At 35.3% G+C, this 20,435-nt stretch overlaps 1 protein-coding gene across 1 annotated transcript in view; it reads left to right on the top strand.

The window, feature by feature from the left end:
- Positions 1-18,745, top strand: part of CFAP47 (cilia and flagella associated protein 47) — a 311,215-nt gene extending 292,470 nt beyond the window's left edge. The window contains exons 62-64 of the mRNA XM_065651976.1: positions 893-1,054; positions 8,809-8,977; positions 18,536-18,745. Of these exons, the coding sequence (XP_065508048.1) occupies positions 893-1,054; positions 8,809-8,977; positions 18,536-18,745 (541 nt within the window). The remainder of the gene's footprint in view (positions 1-892; positions 1,055-8,808; positions 8,978-18,535) is intronic.
- Positions 18,746-20,435: the final 1,690 nt, after the last annotated feature.

The raw sequence follows: 20,435 nt of genomic DNA, 5'->3' as shown, positions 1-20,435 counted from the left end.
TCTTTTGAGGCAGTCAAATGCATATGAGGAGAAGGTTGGGAAGAAGCTTCAGTAAGATGCAGGCACAAGGTAAATTCAGAGGTTCAACATTACCAGGATGATTAGGGAGAAGTCACTGCTGAATAGCGTGGGTTTCATGCAAAGAGAGTATTTTTATGATGCAGGAGAGCACTAAATTTGCAGTAGTCCAGAAGATTACTGACATAAAGAGAGCAGTGTCATTGTGTCAGAAGGGAGATTAATTTAGAAAGCCTTTTTATTTCTGCTCGATATACTTTAAAAAAAAAAATCTATTAATTTATTTATTTATTAATCTGTACCTACTGGAGATCTATCAGGCTTAATGTAGAGGACTCAATGATTGCAATTAATTAGTTTCATTGTTATCAGAATCCACAGCAACAACTTTCTTCTTAGGTGGTCTGGAGACATCAGAGTCTGGAATTTTTCTAAAGTACATAGATCTATGTCAGATCTATTTGATTCTAATATGAACTGCTAACATGATCTGGAATAAATTCTCCTCTAACACCACAGTAAATAAAGACTAATGAGTAAAACAAACTGAGTTAAATTTGTTTAACTCAACAGAGTGTAAGCAGAAGAAGACTCAAATCTTATGGCTTTGCCCATAATTTTGATTTCATATTATGCTCTTTCTTGTACTTTGCTGTAAACATAAAATGCTATTTAATTTACATTCCTGTCTAAAGGACAACTGATGCATACTATGCCAAATAAAAAGGATGTATTCCAATGTAAAACCATCTGTATTTTTGTTTCACTGTAGTATAGTTCTACAGACTCAAAGCTTTTTTTGGACATTAATTTACTGAGTCTATGTTTGATAATGGTGTTCTACATAAAGAATGTTTTTATCTGAAATTTTAAGGAATGAAGCAACACTAGTAGTTCAGCGCACTACAGGAGGTGTTTGGAAGTTTTCAGTGCTGTTCATTGCTATGGAGCCAGAAGTGGATGATGTCATCAACATCGAAGCAGTTGGCCTGAATAAAGAATCTATAGTTGGCTTTAAGCTTACAAGCCAGACAAGGTAAAAATATTTATGATAAAGTATTTATGCAGTTTTCTGAGGCTAGAACTCACATGTAAACACATTGAATAGGATAGATTTGGGCAACAGAAACATAACTGAGCTGCACCTATTTCAGTAATACATCATTACTTTCAAGTGCTGCATAGTGTAGGTAACAAATGTGATTTTGAAGCTGTACTCCAGGAAACAGAAACATCCCACAATTAGGCTGTAGCCACTCAAGAGAAAATTTGTGGAACAGATTCAAATGCTTATGTAATAACTTTAAGGTTTTGCCCCCAAATGGTTTTTGGTCTTAAATTGTATAATACAATGTTAAGGCATGTGTGTTTTGGTACTCAGGGCTCACTACTATGGCCTTAATATTTTTACTCATTGTTTTTCAAAGTACTTTATACTTACACCAAGTTAAAAACAATCCTTTGCATTGTGCTTTAAAAATGTTTAAATCTGCCATTTAAAAAATATTCCTGGTTTATTTTATAAGCATATTATGAATTAATCTCTACTCTGGCCTTTCAGTAGATAATTGTGACATTCTTCAGTATTTTGTCACTCTTTTTTAGAAGTCCTGCAGAAATTTCTATTAATATATTTTTACATACTTTTCATTATTTTCTGAGTTTCATAATGTTATAGTAAACCCAGGGTGTCATTTGTCTATGGCAGAAAGTCAAGGAATAAATTCTGTGGTACTGATAGGTAAGCTTTAAAATTGTAAAAGGTGAACCTGAAAGAGTCATGCTGCTTACTCTCTAATTAGCTTATGGAAGGTTTTACTTTTTTTTCTTTAAAATTGACTTTTTTTACTGTATATTTAGAAACTGTCCCATATATGCTGATCGATATTTAACATTTATTGTAGGTACATTCTTTTGTAGCATCCCCAGCAGGAAGTCCCCTTGGTTCCAACTGATATTTTTTTAAGAGCTTATTTCCAAAAGCTGTGCATCTAAGATGGACAGTTGTTCCAGCTTTTAGATTGTTGTCAGTGATGATAATTACTGAGGACTCTGAAAAAGGCTTCTATCACAGTGTTCAAGTTAACAGGTTCAATAAAATGGACTGTTTCAGGAACAAAAGTGAAGAAATTGCTCTCACAATACTATAATCTCCTGGTAGGTGTTTGATAGTGGTGAAGAGACCTAATGTTCTCCAGAAACGTATTATAAAACTTGAGTCATTATAGTTATAGAAAGAAGGACACATGCTGGAAAACAGATTTGCTTTTTCCCTTAAACAAATTTTAAATTTATTTTACATAACAAGGGTTCCCCCATACATTTCAAATACAAAATTTAATGCTTCCATGAACTGCATAGTCTCCATGTTGTAAACCGTGCCAACAACTGCTCTGTAAGTTTTATATTGCTTTTTCTTATCACTGATTTGCTTAGGAGAATTTGATGGTGGAGGTTTTGTTATAGAAATAGAGCACTCGGCCAACCAACATTTAGCATATGGGATCTGCAGTTTAAAAGCAATTACACAAAAATATGTATATTACAGATATAATTTAATGCTTGAATAACTCAAATGATGTAGACTATAAATAAAACCATGAAATATTAATATAAATTAATAAAAGTTTCAGTTGGGAAATGGAGCGTCATCCTGTAGGCCTCCCCTGAAAAATATAATCAGCCTTTTGGATTTTTTCTTAAGCAAGTGATTAGCAGGACAATCCTATAGAGAATCAGTTCTGGTACTTAATGAGAGGTGTTTTTTTTGGTTTGTGATGTGGTTGTTGGTTTTTTTTTTCACCCCGCGTATAGGTTCCGTCTTGTTTCTTATACTGGATAGTACCGTGTGGCACTGCTAGTTTGAGAGTAACTGGGGGGAGGAAACAGATGAATTTGTGAGTAACCTGCTAGAAAGGGGCTCTGCAGCTGTGTCTGTTTCTCCCTGTGGTACTTGCAAGACAGAGATGTTGCACAGCATTGCTGAGAAGATCTGTACATCTTTTTCGGCTAGCAGGTGATGCACCAAAAAAATATTTGAGAACCATAGGCCCAAATAAAATCTCAGTATCTTATTAAGGACAAATTAGGAGTCTCTTATAAGCACCAAGTTGAAAGAGGATCTTCAGTGATCCACAGAGCACCTTTCGTGACCACTACAAAACTATGAGGTCAATGGTTAAATATCTTTCCATCCTTCCATCCCAACTTCTCATCCAATCCTTTCATTTATCATAAACAGGATACTTGTTACATTGAGGAAACATCTCAGATGACCTCAAACTGTTTCAGAAAAACATACTTAGTCAGTGGCTGCTATTACAAAAGAAAATGGTGTGGTATGAGTATGGTCTTCATGGAGTGGTATATGCAAAATTCAAAGCTCTGCCAGATTATGGAAAAAGAGTTAGAATAAAGAGACAGTGAATACAGGTGGACTGGGGAGATGAGAAGAAAGATGAAATTATGTTTTAAAATCACTACATGTGCAGACTTGGTCATCTTAACCTACATTTCATATTTTGAACATCACTGTGGATATTTTCCTATTTCTTCTATGCACATTTCTTAGTGCATAGAATAAATGTTCAACTAAAAATATTCCTTGATCACACAAAATAATTTTAGTGCTGTCTGAAGAATACTGAGCAATCCATTTTTTTCTATATCCTCCCAAATTGTGGAGGGAAAAAAAAATGTTTACAGTTAAACGTTGAGAAATATTTCTGTCTTACTGTAATTACTGCTGTATTTCATTAGAATTACCATAAGCCAGAATTATGTATGCTACAAGAAAATACATTCATTAATTTCTCAGCACACGCAGCCTCTCCTCACCCTCTCACATGTTGCTGTGCATGTTACAGGCCAGGATTCCTATGCCAATCTAGTTACTAGTTCTGCAAAATTTTATCATTAATGTAAAGGTGTCATTAGAATATTTTATTTCAGCATCTCCCAGAAAGTGGCAGCTGCAAAGAACAAATCTTGACTGAGTTTTATATTTGTGAATCTCAATGGAGACTAGTGAAAAACAATGACAGACATGTGGCAGAGCTTCCAAAAAGTTATGATCATCCTTCCTAATAATTCAACACCTGGCAAGACACACATTTAGCCAGGAGCTGTATCTAGCCATGTCACCTTGACCACTGTTAGCAGGAAAAGTCAGTGTAGCAATCTGCAAATATCGTTCCCCTGGGTAGAACAGGAATGAGACAGAAATATTAGCATTTTGTGAAGATAAAACCCCTAACTCCTTCTTTGGTTTTACAACACATACACAACAAAAGTGGCGTTATATTTAGTAAAGCATTCCCAAACAGTTATTTGTCATGTAGTGTTTCCTCATATTTTTTGAAAGTCCTTTAATTCTGAAGCAATCTTTCCAAACTTACAGAGTGATAATTGGAGTTAAATATTTTCTAACATCCAGAGTTCAGGATTTAAAGCGGTCAATTAAACCAGAGCTGGTTTTACTACAAAACATAACCAATTCTGATAAATAATGAATATTTCATTTTTTTTCATTGTCTTCTTTTTTTTTTTTTAAAAAAGAAATGATCCGACTAATACCCGCTATCACTAATACTTTCATAGAATTTGACAAATGCATGCAGTTAATAAATTTAAACAACTTCACTACAAAATAACTGACATTTCTTGTGCCATCCAACAGATGATAACTAAAAATTACAAGAAGTAAGTTTAGTTATAATTAACTATTTTTGGAAGCATGTTGCAACTTTTTCAAACTGTATCCCTTATTTGCTTAAGCAGTTATGTACTTTACAGATTAAGACATTTTATTATGCTTCTTTTCTTGAAAAAATAATACATTTGACCAAAAGCACTAAGTGTTGTTTTTTATGTATAGTTTGCAAAATGCTGATTTTTGTAAAGGAATAAATGTCTACGGGAATAATTTACTGCTTCACTAGTTTGAGGAAGAGTAAACATTAAAACTGTTTCGAGCCTTAATTTAATAAAGTCTTATATTTTCAGATTTGCTGGGTATTTTATAAGTTTTGCAGAGAGATCTCCATGGGAACATAAATTTTAAGGTTTTATTTAATTGAAGACATAAGGTATAATTCTTTTCTAGTTTACTAATCTGAAAATTATCTAACATGAGAACGCTTAGGAGCACAGACTGCTATTTGAGAATAATGGTATTTAAGAACAAGATTAAAGGAGTAATTATAAATATGTCTATTAAATACTAGCTCAATTTCCACTCTTCCTGGTTGCCATGATGTCACTGTCCAATTATTAGTTAAATTTCAATTAATATTTGCTCTTGTTCATTATTTGAGTAAGGGCAGAGTTCATATTGTCTGATTGCAATTTCGAATCATTATGACAGGAGTTATGGAACATGTAGTTGGGAAGAGACATTTGCTTTCTCTGGTTTATATGGCCTCTGCCCTTACATTTACTAATTTATTTGTGCTTGGTTCATGTGTGTTTTCAAAACTCTATACATCATTAGTCTTTATCAAGTAGGTCAGTATCTACCACCCTTGAGTTAAACAAAAGCCTTCTTAAAATATATCAACTGCCTCATCACTGTCCTTCATGGCTGAGAAATGATAAGACAAACACTGACTCCAGACCTGTTTTACCTGAAGCCGTAATAAAGAAGGAGGAATTAATTTTTAATCGTTTTAAACCACATAATTATTAATTTTTAATTATGCACTAGATATACAGAAAACAATAATGTCTGAAGTTCAGGTGCTGTTCTGGGGATTTTATCTCTGGCTTTCTCTGTACTATAGAAGATGAGAATAAGAAAGCAATTTACTTATGCTAGTGAGTTAGCCAGGATGCCAGCTCATAGCCCTGTTGTGAACATCAGTGAAAACACTGCTTGTTTTTTCCTGCAAGGCCATCTTTAGAAACATTTTTAAAACAAGAATTCATGTTTTTTCAGCACTACAGGCACTGTGAAAGTTTCCTGTTTCTGATTGTGTCCGAGTAAATTTTTAATTGCTAGTTCTTGTGCTGTTAGCCACATCTTCAGCAGAATCCCTGCTAGCCTATCATATTATGACTATGTGCTTAATTTGCCAGATTTTCTGTTTTCCTCGTTTCGACATAACTGCCACTTCAAGAAACATTTTGCTTCCAGTAACTGACTTGACTTTTTTGTTTAAAACTACCAGGCTCTGGGAAGGGGAGCAGGGAGGTTTTAGGTGTGACTTTATGTGTTCACATAACAATGTATGTGTGTATGTGTATATACATTTTACTCAACACAGAAAAAAATTATAGCTGCCTCTGGTACATCGTGCCAATGCTGTAAAGAAGCATGCAGATTTCAAAATATTTTTTATTATTTTTTCTCTATTTTTCTTTATGAGAATTAAAATCTGACAGGGTTGATGCAATAAGATTTTTTCTCTGACTTGGCAAATTTTGTGTGTGCACAATTATAGATCATTTTGTGACAGTTTCATTATAAACTGCCTCATCACTTTGTCAGGACTAAAATGATAGTTTTTTCTCCTGTTTGTTTTCTGACTAACTGTTTTGAGGAATCATTTACAGTCTCTGACAAAAACTACCATTGCATCACACCTTGCTAAGATGCAATTTCTGCAGGAATGAAGTCCTTATTTTCCCGTGTCTTCTATGCATGTAGCCTGTCCTATCTCCCTTAGCATTTCTTCATTGCATCTGTAATCTAAGTCACGCCCTTGTATGTCTTACAAAGAAAGTGCTCATTAGGAGTCATCATCCCTACCTACTTACCAGAAAACACACTGAACATGGGAGATAAAGAAAGTGATGTCTTAAAATGTTCCTGCATCTAGTCTATAGAGCAATGCTGTTGGAAGTGAAGAGCTGTGTTCAAATCTCTGTTTCCAGAACTAGCATTTGAATATTCATCACAGATGTTTTTGGTGAGTGTTCTACTCTGCTACTCACTCTAGGAGGCACCACTTTTTCATCCTGTGCCTGTCCTTAGCGTGCAGTAAGTAGGCTCTAGGCATTTACAGCTGAGCAGTCCCTGTGGGAGACGCAGATGTGAAAATTCAAGGCTTAGATGGCGCATAGATGGGAACTCAGGCATTAGCAGGATTGGTGCTTATGGCCCAGGGCTATAAACTCAGCTGCACAACTTCAGGCACCACAAAAAGAGGTTGTCAGCATAAGTTTGATGTCACAAAACCTGAAATGTAGTTTCAGACATTCAGTAGTTTTCCCCACCTTGCTCTCACCTAAAGGAAAAGCTAAGCTGAATCTGCTAATGCACCAGCCCAATGGCACTGCTAAATATAAGTGCATTTTGCGTTGTTTTTTGTTGTTGTTGTTGGTTTTGTTTTTGTTGTTGTTGAGGGTTTTTTTTGTTTTGATTTGGTTTGGGTTTTTTTGAGGAGACAGAAGCTTTTTGGTTTCTGTTTTCTGCACTATTTGTTTCTACAAATTACAGTGTGACCTTTTTTCATGAAGATACTTTGAATTTAGGAAAACCTTTCATGAGAACATATTCCAAAGGAGAGCTATTTTTAAACAAGATGACATAGACCCAGCATACCACCCACAGAACAGCACTTGCCTGGGAAATGTGGGACATTTCTGTAGAGATATGAATTTTCATAAAATATTAAATTTCACTTCTTTGTATTTTCTTTGAAAAGCAGTGTTATTTCTGGTGTGACAATCCATAAGTAAACATATTTGAACAGCTTTTCTTTGACATGCTGTTAGTTTTTCATTCTTTAGGTTTTATCAACTGAAAATGTGTTCTAAGAATGCATAATACTTGCCCTGCTGTACTGTGGCAGAGTGTTGTGGATTAATTTTTGACCATGCCACTGCATTTCTAGTTTCAATTTCTTTTGTACTCTTTCTGTCCAGATAGTGATAGAGTTGTCCTCAGCAACACATCAAAAGACTAGAAGGAGAATGCCTGACTGGAAAATACAAAAATGTATGTTCTTTTCATGCTGAGAAAGCTTGTGGCAAGGAGTCCCTGAGGAACTGTGATAGACAGGCTTCAGCTTGGGATTGGCCTAAGATTGTTTTCTAGTCCTCAGCCGCTGTCTTTACTAGGAATAAGACATTTTCTTTGGGTGCAATAGTGCTGCCATTAGACAAGATCTGCAGTACCCGTGACAGAAATTCTTTGAGATAAGAGATATACAATAATATCAATGGAGGAACATAATTATTATTATTATTGCAATCTTAAAGTGCTTAGTTTATGGGATATGAAAAATGTGGAAAACGGTGATAGATAATGATTATTTTCCATATGTTCATTTCAAGGCTTTCAGAGCTCCTTCTCCATCTACTAATGCTCCACCAGATTGCAAATTCAGTTCTAGTCATAAAACTTAATCAAATGGGTAGCTTGTCAGTTTAATTTGATTAGAGATTGGAAAAGTGAGGGGCTTTTAATATGAAAAGTGGATTTTCACTCTGACATGGAATTTATTTCTATCACTATTATTGTATCTTTACAGGTCAGATGATTCTTCCTAGTGGCAAATGCTATCATTATTCTGTAGTTATTATAACATTTATAATAGCATGTAATTATATTTGAAATGGAAGACCGGTATGCAGGTCCCTGTGTATAAAGATTATAAATATTTTTAAATAAATGTAAAAAATTACTACAGAATATTCTGTAAGTAAGAATGCTATTGATATTCTATAGTATTCCATGGGCTGCCGAGTTTCCTGAGTCATACCACATGGTGGCCTAAACATTACATTGTAGATAAATTGTATTAAGATACCATAAAAGGTACCATATCCTCCTGTCCTTTTCTGCAGGTACCCAGAGCCATTCACTGCGTACTTCCTGGCGGGCAGCGATCCTGAGTTCCTTGTGCTGCCCCAAGCTGGAGAACTTCTTCCAGCAGGCACTGTGGGAACCCACATAATGGTGGGATTCAAGCCAAGGATGTACGGCAAGAAGCATAAAGCAACACTGGTAATTGAGGTAGGCCTTCCTGAATGCAATAGGCAAGTATGCCTTCAGGAGTGTAAGGAAAAAAAAAAAATCCTATACTAAAAAGCAGCATTTCAACACACAAATGCATGCACTCTGATTATTTTACTACTCTTCACAATGGACAAGAATGAAACTAAATTTTGAAAATTAACTCATGAGAAGCTGGAAAAACATGTAATATTTTAATTTCTATGTTATCCCTTTGCCATCATCATCAGAGAGAGAGATGTTTGCCCCAGCTTCACAGACAACGTGAAAGAATGACTTTTCACAGAGAATCAAAATAATATGAATAATTGAATATGTGAGACATTGGCTATTGATTTTACTTGCATTATATTATTTATATATATCAAAGCCACTAGAAGCTAGATACTAAATTATAAAAGGCAGAATTTCAGAACACAAAGCCAGGAATAACTTTTTTTTTAAATGAGATTCAAAATAAACAAAAAGAATTTGTATCCAAGTAGCTTCTGTACATCTGAAAGTCAAGAAACATTTGAAGTCATTTATTCCTTCAGTAGTAAAAATGTCCTTATTACTGCAGGAAATGTTTTTTAAGTTTTAAGTAATTCTTTAAAAGGAAACTGTTTGTCAAGAACATACAGTACCAAGAAATACCCCAAATTCCCTACAAATCATGGCTTGCACTTTAAATCTACTCACTGCATGCTGGCAATGTTTTCAAGCTACTATAATTGAAGTGAAACAGCAATATTGATTTAAAAAATAAGACGGTCGAAACAAAGTTGATAAAAAGATGCATGGGAAATGACTATAGTGTTTTATCTCTCTGAGTGACAACTTGTACAACAGTGAATAAGAAATTCAAATTCTGGAAAAACAATGTGGCCTTTTAATCCCTTCTACATGTTTTCTTTTACCTTATTAGACACTCGATTAAATTAGTCTTTTTACATAAGCAGCAGTGATGCTTATCTCTCTTCCATTTAAAAAAGAAAATAGCTGAATTTATTCTGTGTTCTTTAATGCTTTATGCTGTGTTCTTCTATAATGCTATATAACACTTCTACAGAGGTTTTTAGACATGACACATAACAATGTACCAGCCATGTTTGTCTTTGCCTTAACTTCCATCATTAACAAAGAGCTTTAACTTAATATATTTGTCAGGAACGGGATAAACATGGTGGCCAAAGATCATTATTAGCTTTCTAAAAGCTCAGTCAGTAATCCAAAATTTCCTTTTAGTATGGACGGGCTTTGGGTAATCAGATTTTTAACCTAGATCTACTCACACCTCAGTCTCTGATTTTGATCTAGGTAGATGGCTCTTTACATCTCGACCTTTGGTACTGTGTGTGGCTGTAGGAAGTCACTCGCAGATATTACATACACATAGTAGATCACACCTTGTCCTATCTATTCCTGTCTTTTCAAAAATACATTGTGGACTCTCAGTGCTCATAAGTGTGATTTGGACCAATATTACACCATCACAGTATGTTAGAGATATTTCTAACATTCTTACTCTAATTGAAGTATTAAGTTGTTTCAATAATGTTTTGATGAGGCTTGTGTTGTCTTTGCTCTTATTGGTAGTCCTTTTGTGTACATCTGACTTCCCCCTCTCCACACACGCTTTAATTCCTGGAGTTCTGATGAAAGCCAGAGCATCTTCGACTGTCTGTAATTCTGCTGCTGCACTCTCAACATTAACCTGAAATAAGACTTGATGACGTGTTGAGAATACCAGATACTCATTTCTGCCCTTCCTGTTAGTTGAAATAATTTTCATTAGTGACCTGAGGGAGTCAGATTTAGTTAGATGGCAAAACCAGGATTAAATCACTCTTATTTGGGGAATAATAATGGAGGTGGTGAACTGCAATTAATGTGGGACCTAACACTGAAGAACCTTCCTTGCACATACCCTTTCTAGCCAATACACTGGCTGAGGCTTTGGGCTATTTTTAGAAACAGCGAGGATCTTTCTTTTCTTTTTACAGTGTCACCTCTCTTCTGATGCTGCTGCAGTAAAGGGCTACAGCACTCTTGCTGTAAAATTTCCTTTGCATTTCTGAGGGTAAAGTCATATAGTCGTAACACTAATGTATTTTTCTTATTAAATTCTATAAATAGTGAGTAGCAGAACTGTCATTTTTTTTTTTCCTCAATGAACAGTGATAATTAGGCTGCAAAGTAGCAGAGATGACAGAGTAAGTTCTTTGTTTTATTTTGGTCATTACAATTGTGCTGTAAAGTAAACTAGGAAGTCAGGATTATAGACCAAGATCCTGCAGTCATCTTTTTCTCATTTTTTGTAAACATTAAACCAAAATATTGTACAGGCTTTTTTTTTTTGTTTGTTTAGTTGTCCTGCTGAGAAGCCAGTCCTGAGGAGCTAATTAAAGAATTTACAATTTGTCTTTACCAGAATTTAGTATGTACATTTTATTAACTGAGCATATACATATAATTGATACAATATAGCCTCATTTATATTTTCTGCACACAAATCAGGTACTTTGTGCAGTATTTGGTGGATTCTTTAAGACTTTAATATTCATGAATATTTATAGTAGATTTTATTAATGGCAGAAAACATTAATTACTTTTCTGAAGCAATTAAGTGTTCCTTAGCCATAACTGAAACTTCTGTTCTCAGTCAACTACATATCAAAACAATTGAAGATAGACAATTATTTGAATAGCTGTTAGGAATCTTAATTTTGCAAAAGTGACATAGAAAATTCATTTTAAAATTTCTGTAGATCAAAGAATGAAATATAATAAAAAGCCAGTAAGGAAAATAATCATTATTGTTTCTGTAGCTGTGAAAGAGAACATCATAAGTTAGCTGAGCTACAAGTAATGCCCGAAAAGCTTTTTTAAATAGGTATTATTCCATAATCAAACTTCTACATTTATAATAGCCTTCATAAACAGAGCTGTTCTAACGGGGAAAAAAAATGTATTGCCACTAATGATAAATTAGTGAAGAAAGCATGCTTCTTAGATAAGGTATAAAGTGCTTTGAAGAAAAAAAGGACTTTCTCAGCTACACTGACATCTCAGAGCTGGGCTGTGACGTGCTGGGAAAGATGAGCAGAAAACCAACAAAGCTTCAGGATGGCGTGATGCAGCTGGGGCAGAGGATGCTCTGCGAAGGCTTCCTGGGGCAGGAGTTGCTTCCAGGCACAAAGCGGAGCAGCCAGGGGACCAGAAAATCCTTGGAAAAGGGTGTATTCCAGTTGACTTCCAGTTAATTTGCTTGGACTGTGTTGAATTCAGCTGGAGACCTGAGAAATTGCTTTGTAATTCATAGATGAGACTTCAGAGATACTCTAAAGCAGAAGGCACACAAATTAAGTCTTACATGATAAAAGAGATGTCAGAGTAAACCAGACTGCAGGTAACATTATCAAGGCCTCCAGGAGTCAGGCTAGCATACCTTTTTTAGTGAATAATCACTAACTTAGCCTACGGAAGATGGCATATCAAAACCATTTTTCATACTGTTCTGGAGATAAATGATGCACTGTGCAAGCCACAGCGCCCGGGTGGGGCTGTTCTAAGCTTGTCTATGCAAACTTGCACATCTTAACAGAAAATGGTAGTTACGTATTCAGTAGCTTGATGAAAATACATTCTGTAGTGTTTCTGTTAGATATGTTAGTTACCGCAGTTTAATGTCATTCTAAATTGTATCTCTTAAACAGAATGAGCAAGTAAAAATGAAGCAAAGTTAAGAGGATAATTGAAATAGTTTCACATTAAATAAGAAAAGTGGTGATGGACTGCCTTTGTATCTCTTGGTTTTCATCTTGCATTTTTTTTTTCTTCCCCCTCTCTCCTTCACTTCTTAAACTGTATTTATCTTGACCTCTGAGTTTTCTTGCCTTTGCTCTTGCCTTCCACAGTTCACATAAAAGTTTGGTTAAATTTCATTCTATCTGCTGATCATAATTGGTCATTTTTTTCTTGTCACCTCTGCAGTATAAATTAAGGGTCAGGGAATATTGGATGCACTGTTTATTTTCTGTGTTTTAACTTATTTGGAAGTCTTGCAAATTTTATTTGCACTTCCCTGAGTTAATATTGTTTGTAAGATAATTGGAATACCATTTACCTTAAAATTCCTCATACTTGCTCCCAACATTTAACACCCTCCTAACACAGATTTCTTTGCCAATTAATTAGCATGTAACTCAGTAGCACTTACAGCCTACGGTGAATACACATGGATGATCTGTGTTCTGCAAATTAATCTTATGAATCATGAGCCATCTGTAAGACTGTGTTGAATACAAAAAAATATACTTTTATATAAATTATTTGGTGACTGTTACCAGTACTTGTGGAATAAATTACTTCATGAACATTACTCATCAAGATGGTTAAATAACTTACTTAAATGTCTTATGATCTTTAGTAAAAAGTGGCAGCATGCATGTCATATTGAATTCTTTAAAATATTCTTCAGAAAGATTTAGCTCTGCAGGTGGCCATTACTCCAGCCAGGTGAGCCAAATTATTACTCTTTTCACATTTCAATTAGATACTAGTCATCAGGGATTTTAAGGTTTTGATATGAGGAAGTAATTCCCTCAGACTGTCAAGGACATTCAGAATGTGGTCTGGTCTTTCTTCTTAAATTGGGTGTGAAATAGGCCTAGAGATGCATTGCAGGGAGCCTGGGATATATCTTCTGAACAGAGACTCTCTTTTATATTTCTGTTCTTGTAGATTGTAGTAGATTCAATACCTTCATCTTTAGACTTTGTTACCACCAGTGCTAGTTTCAAATTTGATTTAATAAACTGCACTGCCTTAAACATAAGAAGAGTTCCTCTAATATGGGAAATTTTGACCCACTCCTTAGGCAAGTAGATACAGCTTGTAAGTCAAATATTCTATCATAATTATATGGTCGTATATAGATGACCATTCAAAATCTCTCTCTCTCTCTCCTTTCCACCACCCCAGGAAAGTCTGAAACTTGATCTGCCTTTTCCTTTGCTGAAATATGTCTGACCTGGAAACCCAAAGCAACTTTGGGACACTTGCATAGATTCTGAACTTGGTGGACTTGCTCTTGCTGCAGTTTTCATATTGGTTAGAATAGTTGTTGTAGTTAAGCTGTACAGCCTTATCCTGAAATAAAATACTTATGACTTCAGCAGCATTTGAAAACCTAATATTTTGCCCTTGGAACTTAAATATTCTAGTAAAAGAGACGTTTTTGGGTGTCTAACATTTTCTGAAAATTACTGACTTCTAAGTTGTTTGGAAAATCACTGAGTTCTAGGTTGTCCTGAAAATTCCTGAATTCTATGTGGTTCTAGTGTTGAACAAAGCATTAACCCAAGTTATGTTGACAGTTACAGTAACTCTTTCCTATTTGTGCAACACTCGTTTCCCTTTCAGCAGAAAATGCTGAACTAAAACAAAAGTATTTCTTTCAGTAAATTAATACATAAATGCACAATTTTTTCACAATGGATGTCTCCAGCTGTCTTGGATGACAGCCATGATTTACAATAGATGGACTACCATAGTTCAAGATGATAAATTAGGGTGGGGTTTTTTTGTTGTTATTGTTCTCTCTCATTTTTTATTTTGTCTTCTATCTTGATGCATCCTATTGTATGGGTTCATGTGATAATGCCCACAACATTTTCACCATTGAACCCACTGAGTTTCCATCAGGGAAAGAACAATCTCTCCTGCCACAGAACCACACCTGACACAGGCTATAACAGTAACAGAACAGGTGTCTTTTTTTCACCGAGTCAAGCCACAAACTTTTTTTTTTCCCACAAAACACAAAATCCAGGATATTTTTACAGCAAACAGGAAATTAGCAAAAGGTTGTTACTACCCAGAAAGCTGTATCAATCATTTGATGCAAATGATAAATGAAATAGAGAGATGGCAAGGCTCACCACTTTTGTTTAAATCCCACTTCAAAGAATTACTAATACTATAGTCAATAAAGGCACAAAATGTGTGGATTTCATGAACATAAATGATTTTTTAGTAGCTTGATACTCAGTTTAAATCATTGTCTTAAACACTTTTCAGATCTTTTCTCTGATCTTGAGGTGATAAACGAGATTTGCACACAGTTAATATGACCCTGAGGTTAAATTTTCCTTAAAATTAATTGTTCAACTAGCATACTAAAGAAAGATAAAGCATTTAATCTTGTACTGAAGTTAATAAAACAGTTAGCTAACTTTAGAGACCAATTTACTTTTCTTAAATGATAGCTATCTTTGAATATAAGATACGGATGTTGGTCCATGTGGATAGCTTTTTAGAAGAGAGAGGGCATAACGTATATGCGATGAACAATCCAGGGCTTGACATAACCATGGTTTAGGCTTGGGCCTGCTGCTTGTTGTCCTCTAAGTGTCCTTGACCAGCAGAAATGCAGAATTAAGTTGGTTGTGAAAGAGGGAAATGCGGAACTTAAACGGAGGCACAAGGAGGAGACATGGAACGTCACGGCGCGTGGACAGCGGCTGGTCGCCAATAGCAAATGGGGGTGGGGTGTGTGATCAGTGCATTGTAACCAATCATTATCCTATGTTTAGCGCATGCTTAAGATAAAGTTTTATATATACTCTGTTGTTACGCACAATAGAGGAGAACGATTTAACCCATATTGGGATGCTGTCGTTACTCTGGCCGACTCTTTCCATCCAACGAGGCTCGTCCAAAGGATCCACTCCGACAGGTCCATGTCATACCTGCTTTTGCTGGATTTCATCTTTACAGGCAGTACAGTTACTAGATAATTTAAAGTATTAAATAAGGTTAAAAATAAAGATGAGTTAATCTGCCTATTTTACACAGGAATAATATTCAATTTAAATTAGATTTTGATTTTAGCAGAATAGTAATGAAAGTTCAAGAAATTATGCATACATGGTGAATATCTATTAAGATCTTACACTGACTAATCTTACTTGAATAAGGCAATTCTTTCAGAAGACGCTATGTAAAACCAGTGCTGCTGATTTTAAAGCAGAGGTTTTTAAAAGCATTTCTTTAAAAATACACAGCAAAAAAGGTTACCTATTCTTTCAACATGAGCACAGAATAGTATATGTTCAGTTACCAAAATACTGGTTGAAACCAGTTATCTAACAAGAAGCACCACAACTAGAGATTGATATGGTGATGTCATTTAAGAGCTGTGACTGTATGCAGCCTATATATGAAATAGTACAAATGCTGTATAAGTACATAACAGAGAACAAAGCTGATGCCAAAGGATTTAGAGTTTAATGGTCTGAAACTTCTTGCTGTTGAATTGCTGCTACATGAATGCAAGACTGCTTGCAATGGCATCTCTTAAATATACTTTAGCCGTGACAGGGTAACAATCAGAACAGAAAGGAGTGTATGAAAGATAACAAAGGTAAACATCAAACTTTTTCAGTGGCAAATATGAAATTGATATTTAAAAAGATTTAATAAGGTCATTGAACACTTTAACATTCTTTTTATTCTCTTCTATATGTTATAAATATGGCATGACTGTAGAGAAAATTTGAGATGGAGAGGGTTGACCGCTTTTCTCTATAGCCTATGTAGTGCTTTATCTAGACCATAATTTGTTGACAGTATGCAGTAAATAACTAGACAAATATGCACACTATGCATTGGAGATGCTTGATAGCGTTTATGATATGTGAAAATTTGTCACAGTTTATATGGGTATTGTTGCTCCCCTCTATAGGCCAAATCCGCTTGGCGTACTGACATGCCCAACAACAAAGCAGAGCAGAGCTTTCAAACTGGAATGAGCAAATGGGGCCACAAAGCCAGCCATGTTGGAAGCTGGACTGTTAACTAAGTGCTTGAGGGAAAAACTCTTGAGCTTTGAGGTTGATTGTTGCACTGATTTCTACAACAGATTGGTTTGAGAGCATACACAGCCTTTCTGACCTTTTGTTTCCTTGAATGAAAAATGACATTGACCTTAGGCGTAATGGTTATATCTACAAATTATTGTTCTAAGGATTAAGTTAGTTTTAAATGGGAGTTGAATTACTTAAATCACAACTGTGGTTGTAATGATAAATCTTGAAACAGCAGAGAAAGGTGATCCTACAAGCCATGTCTCTGTAGTTAAATGCAGCATGATGCAAAAATCTAGCACCAATAAACCTGCTCTGGAACAACAAGAAGCCTAGCTACATGATTGCAGTGCTGTGCCAAAAATAGAAAGACAGATCTTTGGAATTTGGAAATATCACTTTTTTAACATGACTCCACTAGTTTGAGGTTGCAAAGTCAGAGTCTGCTATGTTCTCTATGCCGTGTACTATGTATGTACGTACATGTGCTATGTTCTATATTCAGTATTAAAAAAAACAAACCAAAGCAAACAACACACAAAAAAGCACTTATATGAATATATTTTAATAGACCTACATCATGCCATATACTTAGTGTTCCTTACAAATTTTTCCTTGGAAGTAAATCAAACCCCAAACATAAAACCTGGGATATCCAATCGCTGAGTGAAAAGGTATAAATGGCAGTGTATGCCTGAAGTGGGAATGCAATGTTTTGCCTTTCTTTTGCATAGTACAAAGCTTGACATAATGACACATAATTTGAAATCTTTGGGGTTTACGACATTTCCGTTGTTTGTGATTTTTCGTTAAAGGAAAAAAAGAACAGAAAACTAAAAATCATGAATAGACCTTTTTCTAGATGTAATGACAGAAAAATGCTAAAGACTTGGAAGAAAGACTTTCAAGAATTCAAGTGATACATTTTGAAAGAGAAAATACTGAAAGAACTGCAACAGCCACACTTGGGTTTTTAGCAACCAAAATTCTGCTTCAAGACACAAATTAAACATGGGAGATGAGCAGCAATATATCTTTCAGATGCACAGGAGTAATACTCCTTAAGTATGGATAGATGGGATGTGTAGTATGAATAAGAATCATGTACTCGGTAAGAATCAAGTACTCAAGCATTACAAGACATGACACAGAAACACAAACTCCATTCCTAGAGACCAGTTATAAACAGAAAGCAAATGAGTGTAATTTTCAACTCACGTAAATATTCTTCAAACTAGAGATTTCAACATGAAGCTGGAATTCTCTCGTGCATAGTCAAGGTCCTTTTCTTTTAGCCTTGTTAATTTTTTTTAATGCAAAAATTCCACCATTGGATAACACCATTATTACCAATCCCAGAGCTGCAATTAAATCCTACAGTATAAACCTGAGGCATTTATATTATAATCTGGAATAATGACCTTTGAACGACATACAGAGTATGGGGTTTACTAAATAAAAAAGGAAATTTAGATCAGCTAGGAAGCTAAATTCTTTGTGTTTCCTATGCTTGGTCCTGAATTCATGACGTTAAATACGATTTCTGGTCTCTGTGTTCCAGGAGAGCAATTCTCATTCTGTCTTATGCCAGTACCTTACATGGAAAAGGATAAATATCTTTTGAAATCATGGTAAAACACTCGAAAAGTTTCAAGGTATCTGATCACCAATTATTTTTTATTTCTATGTCTCTTTTCATTATTTGCAGACACAATCAATGCAGTGGACATATGAAATCAATGGACTACCTCCACAGACTGTACCACCTACAAGGCCAGCAAAAGTAGTTTCTACCAGCAGTTACATAAGATCAGCCACAGTTCGACAGCGCAATTTTTTACGTGAAAATCTGAAACTTACAACCACTGGAGTGTCCTCACCAATCAAAGGAGCACTGTTGGTCCTGAGAACAAAATAAAGAAACTTATGAACAGATATTTTTTTTTGCTGGGGGAGCGTGTCAGGTAGACACCTTTGTCAAATAAATTCTGCAGAGAAAAAGATATGGTTTTGCAATTTTTTCTTTTAAAACAAGTATGATATGCATTCATTCTATACTTTATATTAAAGATCCAGAGTGCCCAAGCTCTAGTAATACTGTTATTTTTCTATGCTTACCTGAGAGTTTATGTATATCATACAGAAGTCAGCAAGTTCTAATGTGAAATACGTTTGAGTTGAAAAACTATGCTTGAAAACTGGGAAATTCAATTCAAACTAATGCTTTGCTTTCCAAGGGACGTTTGTTTGGTAAGACTTTAATAGGAAGCCTTAACATACATTAACATATGTATATCTATATACACACATATTAACATATTACACCCATGCAAACTAAACAAGCAAACCAATCCCTGATCTCTTTCACAATAAAATGTTTTCCCAAAGTTTGCAGTCTTTTGCTAAGGTGAAACAGGTTTACATGTCATATGTCCAGAACTTGAATACCTTTCAGATTCTCTTGCTTTGGCAAATGTCATTAATTATGTAATCTTTGCTTTTTCTAAAATAAGAATCCTGATTTATTCAGCCCATGACATTTCAAAATCTTAGATAATTATACACAACATATGTTGTGGTTTAACCTGGCAGGCAGCTAAACACTACACAGCCATTCCTGCACAGCCCCTCTCCCTGAAGTGGGATGGTGGGGAGAATTAGAAAAAAAAGTAAAACTTATAGGTTGAGATAAAGGGAGTTTAATAGGACAACAAAAGAAGATAAACTACTGCTACTACTAATAATGATGATGACTGAAGTATTTACAGAACAAATGATGCACAATGCAATTGCTCGCCACCCACTGATCAATTCCCGGCCTGTCCCCAGGAAGTGATTGCAGCCCTGGCCGGCTTCCCCAAATTTATATACTGAGCATGACATCATATGGTATGAGATATCCCTTTCATCAGTTTGGGTCAGCTGTTCTGGCTGTGTCTCCTCCTAGCTTCTTGTGCACCCCCAGCCTCCCTGCTGCAAAGTCCATTACTTGTTATAAACATTGCTTGGTGATAACCAAAACATCAGTGTGTTAACAACATTCTTCTGGTAGTAAATCAAAACCACAGCACTATACCAGCTACTAGGAAGAAAATTAACTCTATCCCAGCCGAAAACAGGACAACATAGAAAAAAATTGGAACATGCTCCTTCAGTAATTTTGTGTTGAGTCAATTTTAGACAGTGCTTTAGAATATTGAAATAGAAAGCTATGAAAAGTCAGTGAGGAATCCAAGCCAGATTATACTTTTTTTTTTTCCCCCTAAAAAAGGAGATGCCATTCATATTGTGTTTCCATTTCCATTCTTACCATCCACAAGTGACTTTAGATGGGTGGCCAGGCTTTCTTTGCTTTTGATGCAATGTGGAAATTAGATCTATGCAGATCTGCATGTTAAGATCACTGGATGGCTAACTCCTATCTTCTTTCTTCATTGAGATTGTTTTTTCTGTTTGTACTAACAGAATGCAAAATGTATCTGTGCCTTTATTTTAATGGTGAAATATACTTTAACAAAAAAACCAGCCTGGCACATAGTAAGTGCTTTCTTGGCACAAATACAGAATATGCATCATTGCTCAGGAATGGGGAGCCCGAGAACAACCTA

Source organism: Caloenas nicobarica, chromosome 1 (assembly GCF_036013445.1).
Source record: "Caloenas nicobarica isolate bCalNic1 chromosome 1, bCalNic1.hap1, whole genome shotgun sequence".
Lineage (NCBI taxonomy): Eukaryota > Metazoa > Chordata > Aves > Columbiformes > Columbidae > Caloenas > Caloenas nicobarica.
The sequence above is the reverse complement of the archived record's forward strand: the minus strand, read 5'-3'. Positions and strand labels throughout refer to the sequence as shown.